Genomic DNA, 19,027 nt, shown 5'->3' on the forward strand with positions numbered 1-19,027 from the left:
GGGTTTGTTGTTTGGGTTTTTTGTTTTGTTTTTTAATATATTTACATAGTTAAAGCTACTCTCATCCTTCTTCTCTAGGCTGAACAATTCCAATATTTTAACCTTTCCTCATTGGTTATGTTTTCCAGACCTCTGTGTTGCTCTACTCTGAGTTCACCTCAATTAATGAAAAGAACTTAGCTCCACAGGAAGCCAGAAACCTTCCAGTTCTGCACAGCCTCCATGTACCTTTTCAGCTTTATAATGATATCTAAAGACAGATGGAATTTTTCCCACTGAAGGAATTACACTCGTTGCTTATTCCTACTATTAAGAGTTTATTTTCTCAATAGAAAAATACTTGGATTAGTTCAAGGAAATTACATCAACTATTCTCATACGTCCCCACTCCCCACCTTCCACTTCCCCACGAAGCACTAATGATCATCCAGCAAAAATCCCACTGTGCGACTTCTAGTTGTGAGCAGGAGGGCTACAGTTGGTTGACCCAGAAATGAATTTAAATGAGTTAAAAAGTCATTTTTAGAGAAACAACTGGTTGAGGGACAACTGGTTTAGGGATACTGCATGTCAGTTATCTTAAAAAAAAACAAAAAAACCAAACCAAAACAAAACAAAAAACAAAACCAAAAACAAACAACCAAAACCCAAAACAAATGCACATGGGGATCAGTCTTTGCTTTTTCACTTTTTTTTTTTTTAAATATAGTACACTACAAAGAAGGAAGTGTTAGCATCATCATTCAAAAACACTCTATGTTTAGCCAATCTAAATGCCTCAAGAAACAAAAGTCTCCATTATGGACCCCAGTACAGCACATCAGAATATAAGATGAGGAATAAAGACTTAAAGAAGACAAAAAATTATGCGAGAGAACAATTAAAGTGACTTAAGGGAATAAATCCCACTTCAAGCTACTGAGACTCAGATTCTTAAATGCATTAGGTACTTCTGAGGGGTTGGGGTCTAGGGCTATTTCCCAAAGTAAATTATTTGCAATAATAAGACAAAAGAGCAAATTCCTAACTGTATTACTCAACTATCACTCTTTTCCCACTTTATATCTTAAGATAAAAGGTATAAACTTGACTGTTCCTTGCTGCTACTTTCCCCTCAACTCAAAAAAAAAAAAAAAGCCTCACTTGCCAGAGTATACGTATATGCCCAGATTTGTTCCCTTTATTTTTTTTGATGTTTGGGGATTTCCAGGAGAAAGCATTTTAAACTTTCACTACACGCTTCTTGTTCTGTTTCATTCTACATATGGCTTCTACAATCTCACAGGAAGTGTCCAAGATAATCAGACAGGCATCTTATGTTCAAACCTCTCCTTTCAGTTGCAGCCTCAGGACAGGAAAAAAAAAAAAAATCCCTAACTCCACCCAGCAGGGTAGCTAGCCCAATGCAAAATTCTAAGCATAGATAGATGCAAAATGATTTCAGTGCTCCCTCCTAAGTTGAGATCTGAAAAGCTTAGGGAAGTTCAAAACAAATATTGCAGAAAGAAAGGAGCACTGGCTGTACATGCTTAAGAAAATAGTTAATATGGCTTGCCTTGGTGAAGACATTTTCCCGTATATACAGACAGGAATCATGACATTAATAGTTCTACAACTAGCATTCTTAAAACTGGAAGTAGGATCATAATCATCCTCCCTCCTCCCCTCAAAAAAAGTATCTTTGGTACATTAAACAAACATAGTAAGCAGAGAATGAGAAGAGTTAACAGAAAGTGTATACATGTATTTGTTACCATAACGACTTCTCCACTATTTTGGTCCTGAAAACCTCCTCCTGGTCCAGGTTTACAGTACAGTAGCAATCCCTCATCTTGTTTGGCCCCGGATACATAGGAAGATTTTTGGCTTCGCCTAAAGACAAAAAAGAAAAAACCCAGAAGGATTACATATTAAAATGCTATCCATAAATTAGTCATCTGTCAACTAATGCAGTGTCAGCAACATGGACAAAGAGAAGCATTACATTGTATTTTTCTTCCCAAATCTTAAGTCTCTATTAAACTTAGCAGCAGTATTCTGTTTCCAAGGCAGCAGCTCCTGAGAGTCAGAGTTTAGAGCTCAGCAGTAGACAGCAACAACTCAATAGTTTGTTGCATCCAATTTATTCACATGTATTTGGGTGCATACTGCTTCCTTACAAATTTGTGCTTAGTCCTCCCCTAAGACACCAGGAACAGAATACAACATGGTAATAAAGTTTTCTGATACAGCCCACTGATTTTACCCTGAAGGCATTACCAGAACACAGCAAATGAGAACCAACCCCCAGCTCCACAGCTCTCCACAGATGTGGAGATGGAAAAGTCACTTTAGTTACAGCCAACAGCCTTACACCACCCGTTGGACTTCAAAGCACTTCAATGAGGTAATTAGCACTTGTGAAGCTGCCTAAGGTCCTTGCACAAAGGCACCGTGTAAGTCATGAATATTCTTCATAACAAACATTTGTTTCAAAACTGCAACAAGAAACATGTATGTATCCTACATTTAACAAAAAAAAAAAAAAAAAAAAAAAGAGGGGGGGAGAGAGAGAGAGGATTGAGGAACTAAGGGTAACCAAGAGACTACAAAACACAAGAGTACGAAACAAGACTAAAACCACAGCTTTCCCCTCTACATATCCATTAATAACCAAAGCTGAGCACTAAATTTCCTTGGCAGACTGATAAAATCGAAACTCTCAGACAGGAAACTGGGTACTGCTCCTCATGGCTTTGCTAAAGCACCTCAGCACTATGTGGATGAGTGATTTAATTCTAAAGACAGAACTCTCAAAGAATGACTAAATGTAAGTCTACAAGGCACGTGGCCTTATTTACCTTCACTCTTCCAGTACCCGGAGACTATTAGCACATACCATGGGAACTAGATCATTCTCTCCTGGTAAAAATAAAATGAATGAAAATAAAAGGAATAAAAATAAAAATAAAAGGAATAAAAATAAAAATAAAAGGAATAAAAATAAAAATAAAAAGGAATAAAAATAAAAATAAGAAGGAATAAAAATAAAAATAAAAATGCACAGACCAAGGGAACACAGTTTGTTTGCCAGCACAGAAGGGAACTCTAAATGACAGTAATAAATATAACTTTTTATCGGATGTCTGCAGCTCAGCTTAAGTGCATTTCACTAGACACATGCCTTTCCCAGTCTCCAGCTCCCAAATAGCTTTACTGTATTAACAGAATCATCTTGCTTCTTTCAACCCTATCTTCAGTGAAGACATACTTTTTCCTTTCTGCAGCTTTGTTCAACAGCACTCTGATGCATGTGCATGTAAATACTGAAGAATTAGAGCAAGGAAAGATTAAGCCAACCTGCATCCTTGGCTTTAAAGGAAAGGCATGAAGCGACACACGAGTCCATGTCTTCCTGCTTGTGATCTCTTTCTGGCACACTGTTCGCACACTTTTGCTAACTGACGTATGACGTGCCCTTGGAAATGCCACACATCCACACTTCTCACAAACAGCCTGTATGTGGGTGCTCGTACATGCATACGTTTTCTAAAGCTAACCATAGAATGTATAAAGAGGCATTGAAAAGGGACATGAAAACATTGTTTCAGACAGTAATGCCTCACTTCAGTGTTCTCCTAAATAAGTTTGCTCTCTCAGCTCAGCTGATGCAACTTGATAGCATTCTTCCCACTTCCTTCAGAGTTGTGAGACACACTATTAAAAAAAGGTGTCTCCGCTGTAATTCAAAGGTGTGACTGGAACATCTGTTCGTGTGCCCAATGTGGCTTTAAACTAAGCTGAAGTGTTAGCGATAGTTTAACTGCAGCAGCTCTAGCCAAAAATATATTGAGGATTGTCAATGGCTTGCTCAGCCTGCACTGAAGTCTATTCTGCTGTGGTAAACCTCCAACTTTTACTTGGTAGTTCGAGTTCAGGCAAGTTACAAATCAAATGTACTAGCCTCACATGCCGAGGTCTCCGAGTTTGTCTCCTCTCCCCAAGTACCAAACATACAAATTTCTCTTATCTATTCTCACATTAAAGTCCTGTGAAGCCAGCCTCTTTTCTGGATGACTGGGTGAAGTTCCCCAGAGACAGCGAGTGTGCGTGTCAACCGTAAGAGTTTCAATAGCAGAACGATAAGGAAGTCCTCCTCTGGGGCTGGCACACTATTCTCACGGTTCTTCCAAGAGAACGGGACAAAACCTTTCAAGCTGAAAATTAAACCCAAAAAATAACGCAGTTTCCCTTTTTCTGCATTCTTCCACTTCCTACTTCAAGACGAATGCACACACATGAAACCGATTCCGGATTTTGTGATCTCTATTTCCAGCTTTCTGAAGTGCACAACACTCACTTAAGCGTTTAAAGTTAACACTTAGTCATGTCAGAGCACTCTGTAAGAGCTGTATTTTGAAAACGCACATCTCTTCGTTGAAAGACTTACAGTAGAAAAGCCCACAATACTGAAAGCTAAACGCAATGCAAAGGAAGACACCATTTAGCGTCGCTAGAAAATGACTGCCTGCACAGTCTGTACAGCAAATTAAAGCTCACCACCATCACGATATCAGAAAGTGGGGCATAGAGGGAAGATAGATGGAGGAGACATTTTACAGTAATTTCTTTCTTCAAACTGGAAAAAAGCCCTGAAAAACCACTGAGACTACAACAAGGGATTAATTGACTAACCCAATATATTAATCATGTTACTGTCTTGAGCAGGAGCTTACCAAAAAAAAAAAAAAAAAAAAAAAAAAATACAGTTTCTTCCCAACGCTGGCAGCAGCCAATGGCTGTTTAGATTCCTCTAGCACTGAGCAGTTGAGAAAGAAAAATTTGTCAAGCTTTCAAGCATAGCTAAAGACTCAGCTCTCTAGCCGGACATTTTATGTCAACAAACGCGCTCTGTTAGAGCTTCAGTTGCTCTTTAGATTCCTCCAAGACAAAGACGTTCCCTCTGTGGCACTGTTTTGCCACCTACAATGAAGCTGAACAATTCGATCAGTATTTTTTTGGTTCTGCTACTACTGAAATGAAAAAAAAGAAAGCTTGGAATACTTGATAGAGTCATGCACCATTTCCATATTCTCAACAACCAGAGCTGATGAGATCATTTAATTTGGGCAAGAATTTCATTGCTTAACCTATCTGTATAGAAGAGGCATCTTCATCAATTGTATTTTCAAGAGGCAGCTCCACTTCCCGCTCCCCCCCCTTCATATTTGTGAAGTACCTGGATGCTAGAGAGTTTGGAGAGGGTTTGCAGACAAAAGGTCAATACACTCACCTTCAAAACCTTCAGTTTTTCACTTCCACTAAGAAGAAACAGAATGTTTCTTAAGATGTCTAAGACCTTGACAATTTAAAATACACAAGCACATTGTTTTGGAGCATAAGGCGCTTCCATTTGGAGCCATAGCAGCAGAATAATCAGTTCAAGTTTGCAATAGCTTTTCTCTCTGTCCCTGCACTTCTAATATACATGGTCCTAATTTAACCGTGTGATGCACTCAACTTAGTTCTAAGTACTTAAACCTAGCAAAGCTGATTTTAGCCATGGAAAAGTTATCATTAGGTATTTTGGACAAGTCTTAAAAAATAAACTATACAAGTATGAATTCCTCACTGACTTGCTGTCTTCTCCCCAGGAATACTTGGTTACTACGGTTTAAAAATGGACTACCGTGGCAGCACAGACTGCCTAGCTCAAGCTAAGTTGAGGGAACACAACAGGCTGGAAAAAGAGAAAGGAAAAACTCAAAACCATATTAATCTTCCTTGCTCCTTCCAATGCTATACATTCCTGCCCTGCTAAGACACTGGCAATAAAACGGAAGCAAGAAAAAAGGGCCCTCTGCACCTATGGCAGAGAAGAGCACTGCTTAGATGCTTGGAAGCATAACTGGTAAAAACAAGAAAAACTTTCAAAATGTTTCGAGGAATAAACAACTATATACGTACACGTATACACTTCCTTAAGGTTTTGCCACCTTAAATTTTTTGAAGCATCTGGTATGTAATTGAATTTAGATACTTGGTATTGTGTCATCTTTGCTTTTGACATATTTCCCCAGGTGCAATTTTCTGAAAAGCAGAGAATGCATGACAGCCAGGCATTATTTCTACCTTGTGGAACAAAATTTGCTGTTCCTGTGCTTCTAAGTATTGGGTCACCAGCACGTATCTGCCAATCTGAGCACATTAAGGAAAACTTTTAATATGTCAACAAATTTAGCTTACTGTCTTCTAGCAGCAACGTATTTGGTTTTATCAAGATGGCACGGGAGAATCATTTCCCAAACTACTTCAGAAAGCAAACAAGCAAACAAAAACCTACCTCCAAAAAATAAACCCAATAAAAGCAGCTGAGCTTTCAATGCTGCAGCATTTGACTTCAGGGAGCATGCTGAAAGACTTGAGTATGGAAACAAGATATACCTAAATCTGAAAAGGGCAACATATCCAAACCAACAACAATCCACTTTGTTTCTGCCATATTCAGGAAAACACTGTGCAAAGCAGCTCATAGGCATGCATGTCAAGAACAAAACCAGACAGCGATGCATGCCAAGAATGGAAAGCTGCTCCTGTTCTCCCTTAAGCTCTCTACACCAATACAGATGCTGGAATCTGAAAAAATTACCTCAAGCACTCCTTTCAAGTTTTCTTTCTTCTGAAAAAGCATTATTCCTTCAATATCCATAGATAAAGCAAAAACAGAAAAAGGAAAATGTGTGTGCACACACAGCTCTGATTCTCTATCACGATTTATGCTTAAAAAGCTCCTCATGCACAAAACCCAGCATATATGTAAAATATCAAGATGCCAGCAAGTTTATAATCAATACTTAAAGTAATTTTAATTAAAACAGAAATATAATACCACCCAGTGTTGACTAAAACATGCAGAAATACCTAGCAGCACATTAACTTTTGTGCCTCTGCATGAATTTAAACTAAATGGAGACAGTTGCATTCACGTTCAGCGTGGAGAAAGCAGTTCGGTTTTTTGCAAGGTGTGCTTTTGGGGGATGAGGTGGGGATAACGGGAGGGGTATGACTGCAATACCTCAAGAGGGATATATTTTAAAAGAATCTGTTTTAATATTAAAATGGTCATAGTTAGAAAACTTCTATTCACATTAGTTACTAAACAGCCAATGTGATAATTACGTGAAATTAACATTATGTTTGAAAGCAGAATATACAGCTACATATGTATCTAATTCCTATACATAGATATACTGTGTGTACCTCTCAGAAGCAAAAGTTTATATTCATTTTTACCTTTCCAAATAGGAAAAAAACAATAAAAATTTAAAAAATGCGAAGTTCCAAGAACCGGTGTACCCAGTGTGCGACTATGGAGTTATGCAAGTAGTTTAGTATTCTTGTGTACTTTTGTAGTAACCTAAAAACAATAAACACTTTTTAGGCAATATATACTGAGTGTCAAAAATGTTCTCTCCCCTCCACCTATGTATATAGGTCACACAGCCTGAAAATAAGAAAAACACATGAAATTCATAAATATCTAATCAAGAAAATTGATATATTAAACAAATGAGATTTCTTTTAAAATAGACGTGGCTAGAAACTCTTATTTGTCCAACAATCTCTCTTTGCTCTAACCATAGGTATTTATGTGTGCATACACACACTTTGCTCTCATGGAGAGACAGATTGCATTAGATTTCTAAACCAGGTCACAAATAGCCATCTGCGAACAGACTTTGATGATCTGGAAAATGAGATTTTTAGATGACCTCTTCTTAATCTAAGCCCTTGCCTGCCAGCCTCTTTCCACGTGAAATGATCATCACATTAGAAGACTCGGGGAAAGCACCTCCTCAACAAAACAATACTGACAACCTGGGCCTTAGCAACAACCCCAGAGCAACGTAATACCACAGCTAGGGCTGCTTCAGCAAGTAACCAGCAAGGAAACAGAGCACCCTACATTAATTACAACTTTTTAGACAAGAGCATCATGTGGAAACCCTCTTGGCTTAGGGGCAATAAGCAGGATCAACCCCATATCCTTTGGCAGTAAACTGAAGACCACCACCAGCTGATATCTGTGCCAAAAACTATTTATACCTACTTAGACCTCGTACTTAGAGTGGAGTTTTACTCCCTTCACAGCCTAGTGACAGGAACATTTGGCATCCATTAAAATCCCTTCTGCACAATCCACTTCACCAGTACACATGGTGCCATACTACTACACTACCACCCCTTCCCCTCACATGATTAAACTTATTCTATACCAGTTAGGAACCTTCATATAGATCTTCCTCTGCTCTGAAACCTGTTCTGAGGCAGCACGTGACAGGCCTTTCTATCAGCTCTAATGACAGCTATGCCTCATTAGCTATAGCCCCCACAGTGGACAGACTCAAACCTATCACTCAGAATGGCTGGTAGCCCAATGCCCTCTTTCCTATACGCGTGTGAACACACATCCCAGTTCTCCTTTTGCAGCCCTGAAGGTCCAATAAACTGTCCAAATATCTTGTCTTTACTGTTGTGGGCATAACAGAAGCGGCTGAGGATATTTGCACTGGAGAGCAATGAGAAGCTGCAGGCTGACACCCTTACTTTTCTTGTAAGAGGCAACAAACACTGAGGAGGCTCAAAAGATCTTGTCATGATCTCAAGTACTTAAGTGCTTACAGCACAAGGGCTGTTAATCAAATCCCAGAGGAAAGAGGTATATACTGCAAGTTCCATGAGAGCTGCTTGCAAAATTAAGATTTTAGTTTGTACAAGAGGAGAAGCATAATGCTCCTCAACTCATTAATGTAACTGGTTGCATGCTACTTGCCAATATCGTGGTCTAACAGCAGGAATCAGCTTTCTCTAAAGATTCCCTTAGGACAGTAACTTAATCCCACAAAATAAAAAATGTACAGCCCAGTTGCTTTTTAACAGGACTGAAGCTATTTTCTGTAAAAGGACCCTTTGAAGAGATCACTTCAAAGTAGGATACTGCCAGGAAAAAGGTGTTCTCAAGGAGTTTTCATTCAAATTCAGTTTTCCTGTGGCACTCTGGGGTTAGTATTCCAAGTTTCTTTGATGTGACTTTCTTGTGTTTCTGCAGAAAAAATGATGAATTAACCAAACTCTATCTGTGTTGATACAATGTTAGACTCAGCTCCCCATGTACTATTTTTCAATCCAGCTTATATTTTGAAGGTAATACTCTGCATCAAGACACATCTCATGCAACTTCCCAGCTGCATTTGATAGAGGCTCTTGAGGTTTTTCCTACCAGCTTCAGTAACGTTAGGGACTGGCTACAGGTTGTTCTGTGCCTCTGAACTGTGACCTTCACTTAGACTGGTGGCTCGTGCAGGTTTTCATAGTTTTCTTGTTGTTTCGTGTGTTTTGGGGTTGGGGGGGGGGGAGGGGAGGGTGTTTGGTTCGGTTTTTGGTTGCATTTGTTTGGTTTTGTTGTTTTTTAAGAACATCAGCTTCCTAAAGTTATACAAGACCTTCTCTCAGCAAAGTTTAAGTCACTGAACATCTGTTGCGGGAGGCCATGAGGGAGAGGATTCAGGCTGCAGGAGGGGCAGAGTAGCTGAGAGGAAGTAACTAACTTCACACAGGCCATTCCATCATGGAGCTGCGCTGGGCAAACAGCGAGTGAGCTTAGCTATTTTTAGAAGAGCAGTATGAGACAGGAAATACAAGCAAATGATTTACAGCATCAAACAAGACGTGACCAAAATCCAACAACAATTCAACCGCTCCCTTTTGAGAGTATTTGTACTTTAGGATAATTTAAGATAGTTGCTCTATAGTAAGGAGCCTGGTCATTGCTAAAGAACAAAAGTAATGTTCTCACAAACACCAGCATAAGCAAAGAGAAGTTTCTGTGAAAATAAGTATCTATTTTTGCCTGCATTCATTTATATTATTCACACACAAAACCAAAAGCCAGGTGACCAAAAAAAAAAAAGACAATTTTTATCTATGTACATCCCATTTTTTTTACTGTAGATCAAAAAGCTATAGCTGTGTAAAAAAACCCCACAAGCAATGAAAAAGGAATGATGCCGCCTCTCTTCCAGGACATTAATCACTTCTATCACAACAAGTGACACTAAAAACATTTACAGCAACACAAAAAATATAAATCTGCCAAAGGTTATGTTTTGCTTAGATTAAAAACTAGTAACAAAAGGAGTGATTGCTGAAAAGTTGAAGCTTTACCGGCAACGTTAAGAAACCGTAACTGTTTCCTCTAATGATTGTTGTCCACAATTGCTCTTGCTTTAGAATTACTTATTTAGAAATGTCTTCACTAACCAGAGTTTCACAGGATCAAGTTTAGATCAAGTTCAGTTTGGCCCTTTGGCCTCACAGTGTTCAAAACCAAAATAAAACCTAGCTATTGAGAAACAGGGTGACTCAGAGCACAGCAGTTCAAGGCAATCTTGAAAACCACCTAAAGTTTAGGAATTAACTGAGCAGAGTGTCTTCCTCCATATTCAGAACACTCTTCCTATTACAAAATTAATCATCATGAGGGAAAGAAAAAGGTTTCGAAATCTCTCCAACTTGCTTTACTTTAGCCTTTCTTCAAAAACAGTGAAAATAGGTACTTTCCTACAAGATCAAATTCATTTTTCCATGTAAAGATCCAAACTCAGAAACATCCTCCTCCAAAATTGCACTAATTAGCAGCTTCCCTTAAACCCAGTAACAAGCAAGACTACAACTACTTCAAACTTGGCATGGTCTCGATATTTCATTAGTCCAGATATTCTTCATGTGTTTCTTCATACACAAAGAGTACTGTATGTACTAAGGACCAATGTAATAGGAAATTCTTTAAGAAAAGTGTGATCATAACCAGTTCTCAGCCTGTGCTTATAGATGGCTTTTGAATGAAAACATTCATTTAAGGAAACTCATAACTTTCTAGTTGCAGTCTTAGGTGGCTGACAAATGCTATGTTGCAAACACACCTCTGTATTGGACAGAATGCTTGGATTAAGACATTATCAAAATCATTCACATTTGTTTTGCTTTAGTTAGTGGATCTTCATTTACAAAGCACTTTTTCCAGTAGGGTTAAACAAAAATAAATCCCACTTGCTCATTCCTAGGGCTGGTGCCTTGTATGATCTCTCGGTGACTTTTCCATGCTGGCGGACTTTAAAAATATTTAAAATTACTTCAAAGAAAGATTTATTTCACTGTTGAATACCCTGTATTGCACAGATGCAGGCTGACAACGCACAAGATTTTATGTAGATGCTGCCGATTTTTTGTTGCTAGCTTGCAGTCCCATTAACCAAACAAAACCAACAGCATCTCTCCTTACGACATTTTAAGATGTTTAGAAGTATTTCAGCTTGACTAACAAGCTATCACTTGCCAGTTTGCAGTGCTGTGCAAGTAAACTCTTAAGACTGCAAATGAGCAAGGATGCACTGCAACTGATCTACAGACCTATTGATTTCTCTGTGGAGAGAAAGAGGACGACGTGCCTAGCCCAGACTGCCGTAACTACTGGCCACCGCACAGTTTGCCACAAGAATTTCTAGCAGCAGCTAGTTACAGAACATCCACACATTGACAGAACTGGACCGTTGCCATCCAAGTTCCTAAACGTTCAGTGGGCCATGTCAGTGGGCTTACTAAAGAATTATTTATTTTTTTAAAACACATCAGCACAGGATTCCTGACTCATTGCTCAAATAAAATTTTCAATTAGAAAATATAGTTGAAGACAAGCTGACCTAGGTATAGGGAGGAAAGGACAATGTCAGCTACCACGATCTTCTGTGTTTGCTCTTTACAGACTTCTGAACACTCTGACATGCTGAGCTGTCACCTCCACTCGGTCACTCTGCAAGCCCACCACCACAGCTCCACTAGGTCTAACGGGGCTCAGCAGAGACACATGTTACAACTGCATGAAGATAAAGTATATTGACATAAATTCAGGCAATAACTGATCTCCAAAGTGCAAGCATTTTTATGTAATTCTATCTGCTCAGTTTCTTAATTTTTTCTTGTTTTTACAAGGACAGAAGTGGTTTTCCCCCTCAAATATTAAGTATACTTCAAGAAAAACAGGTGTATTTTGGTATGACTTTATGAAAGTACCTTTTCTTCTTAAATCAGAAGCAGCTAAAAGCTTTCTCTCAAAACAAACTATGCCTTCCCACCTTATAAAAACAACACATATAACATTCAGCTAATCTAGTATTTTCAGATTCCAGTGTGGCATTATTATTATATAGGCATTATTTGTTTAAACAATCAGTGTTCTCCATGGGTTCTTGTAAGGCATATTCCTTCCCCCTCTCCGATTAGTGCTTGTTCAACATCCTCTATCGTTAGTTAAAGTGGTCTTTTAACAGAGTCAATAGCAGTCAGACTGCTCAACTAGCAAGCTGAGCTATATTGGACAAGCTATATTTCCACCCTCCCAAGGCTGAGTCAAAAGGCAACCAAAGATTTCTTCACAAAGAGAAAGAGCAGATGATGTTAGAGGAACACACTGATGGCCAGAAGCAGTGTTTAGCAAGAGAAGTTTTAAGAACATCCTAAAATATTTTCAGACTTGTTGACAGCGGAATAATGAAGGAACAGTTAGCTAGTATACGTGATAGGAAAAGTAAAGAAGTACTGAAGAAATGCAGAAACAATTTTGGATCTAAATAGGCCACTTCATTCTGGAGTGAGGGGAAAAAACAGAAATGAAAAATGTTAAAATTGTTTCTTTCAGTTTCATACAAATTGAAAAGTATTATTAAGCTTCTTTGCTTATGAGTTACAGCATAATGGTAATAGTACTGTTTCCCCTTTCCCAACAGTGTCCATTCTTCACAGTGCTGAAGTCCATGCAAGTCTGAAATATGTGCATATGAATAGACTTAAGTGTAAGTCTTTGAAAGTTTCCTAGTCGCAAGCTGACAGTGCACCAGATTATTTTTAAATACAAGCTCTAAGGTTCTACCCACAAATCTAGGGCAGCGTACGGGACTGACTGACCGACCCACGTTGAGAAAAACAAATTGGAAAAAACAAGCGAGAAACCCCCCGTCTGAGTTCCCAGTCTCCTGAGCAGTGGCAGCTGGGGGAAGGATCTTTCAAGCAAATGAAGTTCACATGCACAAAGGAATATCTAAGCATTCACTTGTTCTTGCTTCACCTGAAGTCACAGGTTCCCATCTCACCACATACAAGCCAATTTACTTCGGCTAAAGCTTTAACCCAACATACTCATCTCTGCACTGAGGAAGTAACTGCCAAAATACAGGGTCATGTTGTCTTCCAGAGGAAGCCAATGCAGTAGGAGCAAACGAACTTCAAAGAAACACAGGTCTGTTATTTCAGTCGTTATTCTTATAGAAATGGGAGCAAGATTCAAAAATAAATTTTGTTTGTAGGTAGTCACCCAGAGGCTGAGCATTTTACAAAACTGCCAATGATTTTTGAAAGCTGGGCATTCCCTACGAGCTGCTCATCCACACCCACAAAGTTCATCCAAAGTTGAATTTTTAATGTCTGTTTAGACGCTACATGCATCTGTCTCACACAGAATGTAAGGAAAACTAACAATCTGAACTAATACTTGTAATGGTTGTGAGTGTCCGATATCTGTAAGAATCAGCTGAAAACCGGAGACAGAACGAGACCACCACAAAAAGCTTCATAAAAAAAAAAAAACAGTTTGACCTTTCTACAGATAATCTCATTTTCTACCCCACTGGTCTGCACCTTCGCCCACTTCATGAGCATTTTCCTATCAAAATACTGTTGAGACCTTACAAGATGGAAAATAATGCTGTTCAAAAGAGCCAGAATCAAACTTTAATGTGGAACATGAATTCATCTTTCCTTCTACTCAGGCTTTCATCTATGAACTATGACAGTGTTTGTAACCATTTATTTCAACAGCTTCCAATCCTCCACCCTATCATAACCCTGACTCTCTCTCACGGCACAAACCAGACATTGCTCCCGGGGATATTCATACGATGCAACATTCTGCACAACTGAGGTGTCTGCATTAGCATCTACTGTTCACGCAGACTCCTGTGTAAGAGGATTCAGGGCACGAACATAACAGGTTTTCTGAATCATAATTTGAACGAGTTCCTCTCAGTGTGCATTGATGAGATCAGGAGCCTAGCCAGCTAACATCCATGTCCAGGTTAAATGTTTACAACCACACAGTACGTATTTTCCCCTATCTCTTCCTACTTCTGATCTAGGCACCTCACATTTTCTGCTGGGTTAGTCTTTCAGGCTGCTATTTCCCATAATGAACCATCACCCCTAAAATCTTCTAGTACCAAGAACTTAAGAGCCTTCATAACAACATATTGCATAATAGGGACCGGAAACTGCCTCTGTCCTGATGTTTGAAACCTCCATCAGATCTTGGCTCCAGCAAACATTTCCAGGTGCAGATAATTCGGCAAGGAGAGTTTCTGCCCCAAATACCTCAAGTTTGATTCAAGTATCATGATAAGAGGCCATCCATGTTAATAATTTTTGTTATTACCAGTGTTTTTTTTAAATTTACATGTTTCATAAAGTTCAAGCTACTACCACAATTGCAATGTGGTTTTTGTTCTTAACAGCATAATGAAGGAAGCCCAAGTTTAAGCTAGATGTACTTCAGCACACTGAACTATTTTAAATTCACCTGCCTTATAGCCAATTCCTTGCTAGTACCAAGAGTCCTGAATTTCATAGGCTAATTTCAGTGGGACTCCAATAATATATGGGTTACCATGACTATAAAACATTTTTCAATATAATGATGCTGCTGAACTCAAACAACAAGGGGGGGAGGGGAGGGAAAGCATGCAACTGGTAAGCAAGGCATCAACCTGCAGCGCAATTTATTTTTTAAAAGAAGATTTCTAACAGTGACTAATCTGATCGCCCTGAAAGGGGGAATATCACATGAATCTTGGCCTGGGGAACAAACCTAACCAAGAAAGAATGACTCATTGTGCAGGCACAGTGATGAGAACCAAATGCTCAATTATCCAACTTCAGTAACTACAGGAAGAGAAAAACCATTTACTTCTTCACTCCTCAGCACTGAGTATAGATAACACAGGCGCAATAGTGCAGAAAAACAAGCAAGAAGAGGCTGAGCATAGTCACTTATTTATAAGCAGTGATCAAAACCACGGAGTTCAGAAGTTAGTGTAGCTGTGTGCACCCAAAACACGTCACTGGTATAAGCAGCTGAGATTCTGAAGAAACATCTAAGCCAAAAACAAAATACTCCCCTGTAATTTCTATAAATGCTCATATGATTAAAATCCCGATTTACAGGGAAATGTATAAACTTTCCATGAAACGTCTGGAATCCAGCTGTTGTTTTTTTATGCAAAGTATAAAGCAGGGTATTAGAAATGGAAAGTGACCTACTTTCCTTTTCTAAACTATGCAAAGTGTTAATATAATGAAACTCAATCAATGTTAGTTTTCTTTTATTCTTCTAGTTTCAGTTTACAAGTTAGTCATATCAGCTGCAGAAGAGGGTGTGAGCAAGACATACTGTCTGTAAAGCATTCTGGAAATCTTAAGTATTTTGCATACTTACTAGTAGTGACAAAGCAAAATTCATTTACCTATGCAGAAATGAGGGAATTAAAAAACATGAACAAGAGGGACAACTGGCAACAGCTCTGAAATACATTCATGAAGTTTTATTTTTATAAGCACGTTAAGTTCCACAAATCTGTCTAACACAGCACAAACCTGCTCTGACTGCTTCAGTAGCAGAGGTCCAACTATAGCGAGAGTTGTACAAACACATAAGACATTCTCTTTCTTGAAATGCTTAAGCCTACACAAACATTCATACATGATAAGGGAGGATTAAGCTTTAGAAAGGGAAAGGCAGGTGAAGGATATTTGACAGGATGGACCTATAAAGGCACAGCATTCCCAAAGATAAGGCAGTACAAAATTTATGTAGAAATGTGGTGTGAATCTTAATTAAGAAGTCTTATATGGAAAACTTTTCCAAATCAAACCAGTATTAAGGCTGCCACAGTTAGTTAGTGACAGTGGTTTGCTTTAATGACACCCAGGCAGAGCAAGCACTGCAACGGAGCTTCTTCCTCAGCCCAATGACCGATAAGGACAACACACCCAAGGAAGTTTAAACTCACAGCTTTGAATCCACAGTGACGTGCTGCAACTACTCAGTCACCAAAAGCCCAAAATACACAGAACCTTGGTCAACCCTGTCCTCAACAGTTTACAGAACACATCAAGCAGGCAAACAGTGATAACTTACCCCCACACACACGAACTTATAGTTCATTTTTCAGAGCCCAACAGAAGTGATATAATACACATCATGTTTTTCTTGCAGATACAGCATGTGCTATTTTTATCACAAATTTAAAAATAAGTGAAGCTATGGTATCACATGCAGGCAGTGTCAATAACTATCTATAGGCCAAGCTATACCTGTGTAATATCCGCTTGTCTTCAAATAAATCTCCTGAAACCCTTGTGCAAATTTATGGCTTACAAAAGAACAGCAGACTGGAGTCAGGGAATGCTTCTGATAATCATGTGTAAAATAAAGTTGATTTCTGGATTATATCACACACTTTCACTGACTGTGAGAAAGTTCCTCACTGACATTTACAATAAGCAGTTGCAAAACTTAAAGCATGCAAATAGACATGCCTATCCAAAGACTATTTGTTGGATAAAAAGATGCCCATTTTTACCTTTTAGGGTAGAACACAAGTTACATACAGTAGATGCACACAAATCCACGTGCATGCTGAAGTCATTATTTTTAACGCTGGGGGATGGCGATGAACACACCAGACATTTGGCTACCAAAAAAGACCAATGCTTCTTTATAAAGATCACCCAAGAATGGAAAGCCATTCAGCCTCAATTAACCCCTTACTCATTCCCAGTAGTTTCAAAAATGGTCCATTTGTTTTTACAAAGCAATACCACGCAGCAGAGCTATTCTGTGCAAGAAGTTTGTATTCCCGTGCAAGAAGTTAGCTCTTTTGGTTGAAGATCTGGATTCCATCTCAGTTCTGCTGCAAACTCCATCTGTGATTGTACATAACAAGTCAGACAGCTAACTTCTATAGTTGAACTACCTCCCTCTCTAGCACTTCATATTCAAAATGCAACTTCAGATCCCGCAGATGAACAACCGCCTTAGCGTATTGCACAACTGCATGCGATGTTGCAGAAACTGCATCTGAGGGCTAGCTACGCAGAGGCCAGCAAAGCCAACCCAGCCTGACCAACGTGCCTTACACCGAAGGACTCCCTTGCACAGCGAGTAAAGATCAACATCGTCTTGGTCTGGGAAGCCTCTTTCCTACTTACATAACAGCACAATTTGGGAAGAATCAAACACAAACCATGATTTACCAACACAGAGTAGGAGAAGACAAAGCATCTGGTCCTTTTAACAAAAAGGTAAGGCAGACAAACAGCTTCCAGTAACCATGACAGGAAATATCTTCTTGTTAGCAGTGTATACTTCCAGCAGTACTGCCACATACACAGAGGAAAAAATGGCTCCCAAAGGCTTTACTGTGGAAAGAACACCAATTTGGTCATGAAAAAGGTACTATAACAGCTGCAAAGCAACCTGGCAAAAAAATTCTTCATGACAGAAATTGCTCTGATAGGAAAGACACCCTTCATAGGAAGCGGCCTGAGGTATACTGTACCAAAATAGAGGGGCAGAGGAACTCCAAGTGGTAAGAAGGCAAGCGCATGGAAATACTTGACTAGTGGGGGCTTCTGCAAAAGAAACTGTTTCTTATCTCCAGCTCTAACCTGTTCTGAAATTTAAGTACTCCCATTGTAAATTCAGAAGTGAAGCAGTGGATACACCTGCAAGTGGGAAAACAAATCCAAGTTTGCTATTCAACCAAAGAAACTGCCTACAGAGATAAGCAAAAATACCATTCTTTAAAAGGAGTCTCTACTTAGGTGACAACATTCTGGGTCACTGTTATTTGCTTATTTCCTGAGAGTTGTCATAGTCATTAATCAGAGCTTCTCTGCTTTGAAAGCCAGATAGAATAGAACAGGTTTCTGTAGTATTATGTTCTTCGCACATATAAGATATTCCTCCAGAGAAAGCCAGCAACACTATTCAGTAGCATAAAATTGGTAGAAAAGCTCAAAGGCAAGTATTATAACTAATTTTTAATATTAACTGAATTGCAAGTTAGTGTCTCTTCCTTTCTTGAATTCCAACGCACTCATTCTGCTCCAAAAGACAAAAATGTTAAGCAGGGGGTTTTAAGCAGGGGGCAGTGATTTCCTCAACTGTTTCAGTAACACTGTAGTTTCACAGCCACTTGAGTCCACCACAAGCCATCTGACTGCTCATCGCCCATCCTCCCCCACACGGTGCAACCACACACGTTCATGTGGTACACGAACCCCTTTTGCGGAACAGATCAGGTCAGGCCAGAACGGACCTTGTGTGGCCATTAGCTCTGGCACAGAAGTGGTCGCTAACGCATTCACACCGCAGACATTTGCCTTGTCGCAAGAGATGGGGCAGCAATGAGAGCAAAAAGGACGGAACATAAAAGAGCTTGTGCAACCACATGGTATTAGACATGCATTTCAAACAGGTGTATGAGATGCACGCTCTACAAAGAGATCTGGGGCTGCAGTCTCACAGTTACTTGGGACTACAGGCTCACTTTTCCAAGGCTACTCTTACTAGCCTTGTTCTATAATACTATCGTCTAAGGACTCACCCAAAAGCAGCAAAGCCTCTGACAAAAAGAAGCCACTCTACTTACTTACAAAAAGATCCAATTCAATCAGCGATCATTCTTTCTTCAACTCTTACTTCAAACAACTATTCATCCAGCAAAGGCTTCCAGACCTAAGATGATATTTCCCTTTCATTTAGATAGAAAGCAGTGAAGAAAGCCGATCTCTGTAAAACAGTACTAAGTCTTGTCCATTCTGCAATGCTTGAGCTCAAATAAACTGATTTAAACTTGTTTTTTCAAGGCATTCTTTGACA

At 39.2% G+C, this 19,027-nt stretch overlaps 1 protein-coding gene across 1 annotated transcript in view; it reads right to left on the reverse strand.

Moving 5' to 3' along the window:
* The window catches only part of RASA3 (RAS p21 protein activator 3), a 133,093-nt gene that overhangs the window by 91,725 nt on the left and 22,341 nt on the right, over nt 1-19,027 (reverse strand). Inside the window, exon 2 of the mRNA XM_082335596.1 lies at nt 1,755-1,872. Coding sequence (XP_082191722.1) covers nt 1,755-1,872 — 118 coding nt within the window. The remainder of the gene's footprint in view (nt 1-1,754; nt 1,873-19,027) is intronic.

The sequence above is a fragment of the Platalea leucorodia genome (assembly GCF_965183815.1).
Source record: "Platalea leucorodia genome assembly, chromosome: 2".
NCBI classification, from domain to species: domain Eukaryota; kingdom Metazoa; phylum Chordata; class Aves; order Pelecaniformes; family Threskiornithidae; genus Platalea; species Platalea leucorodia.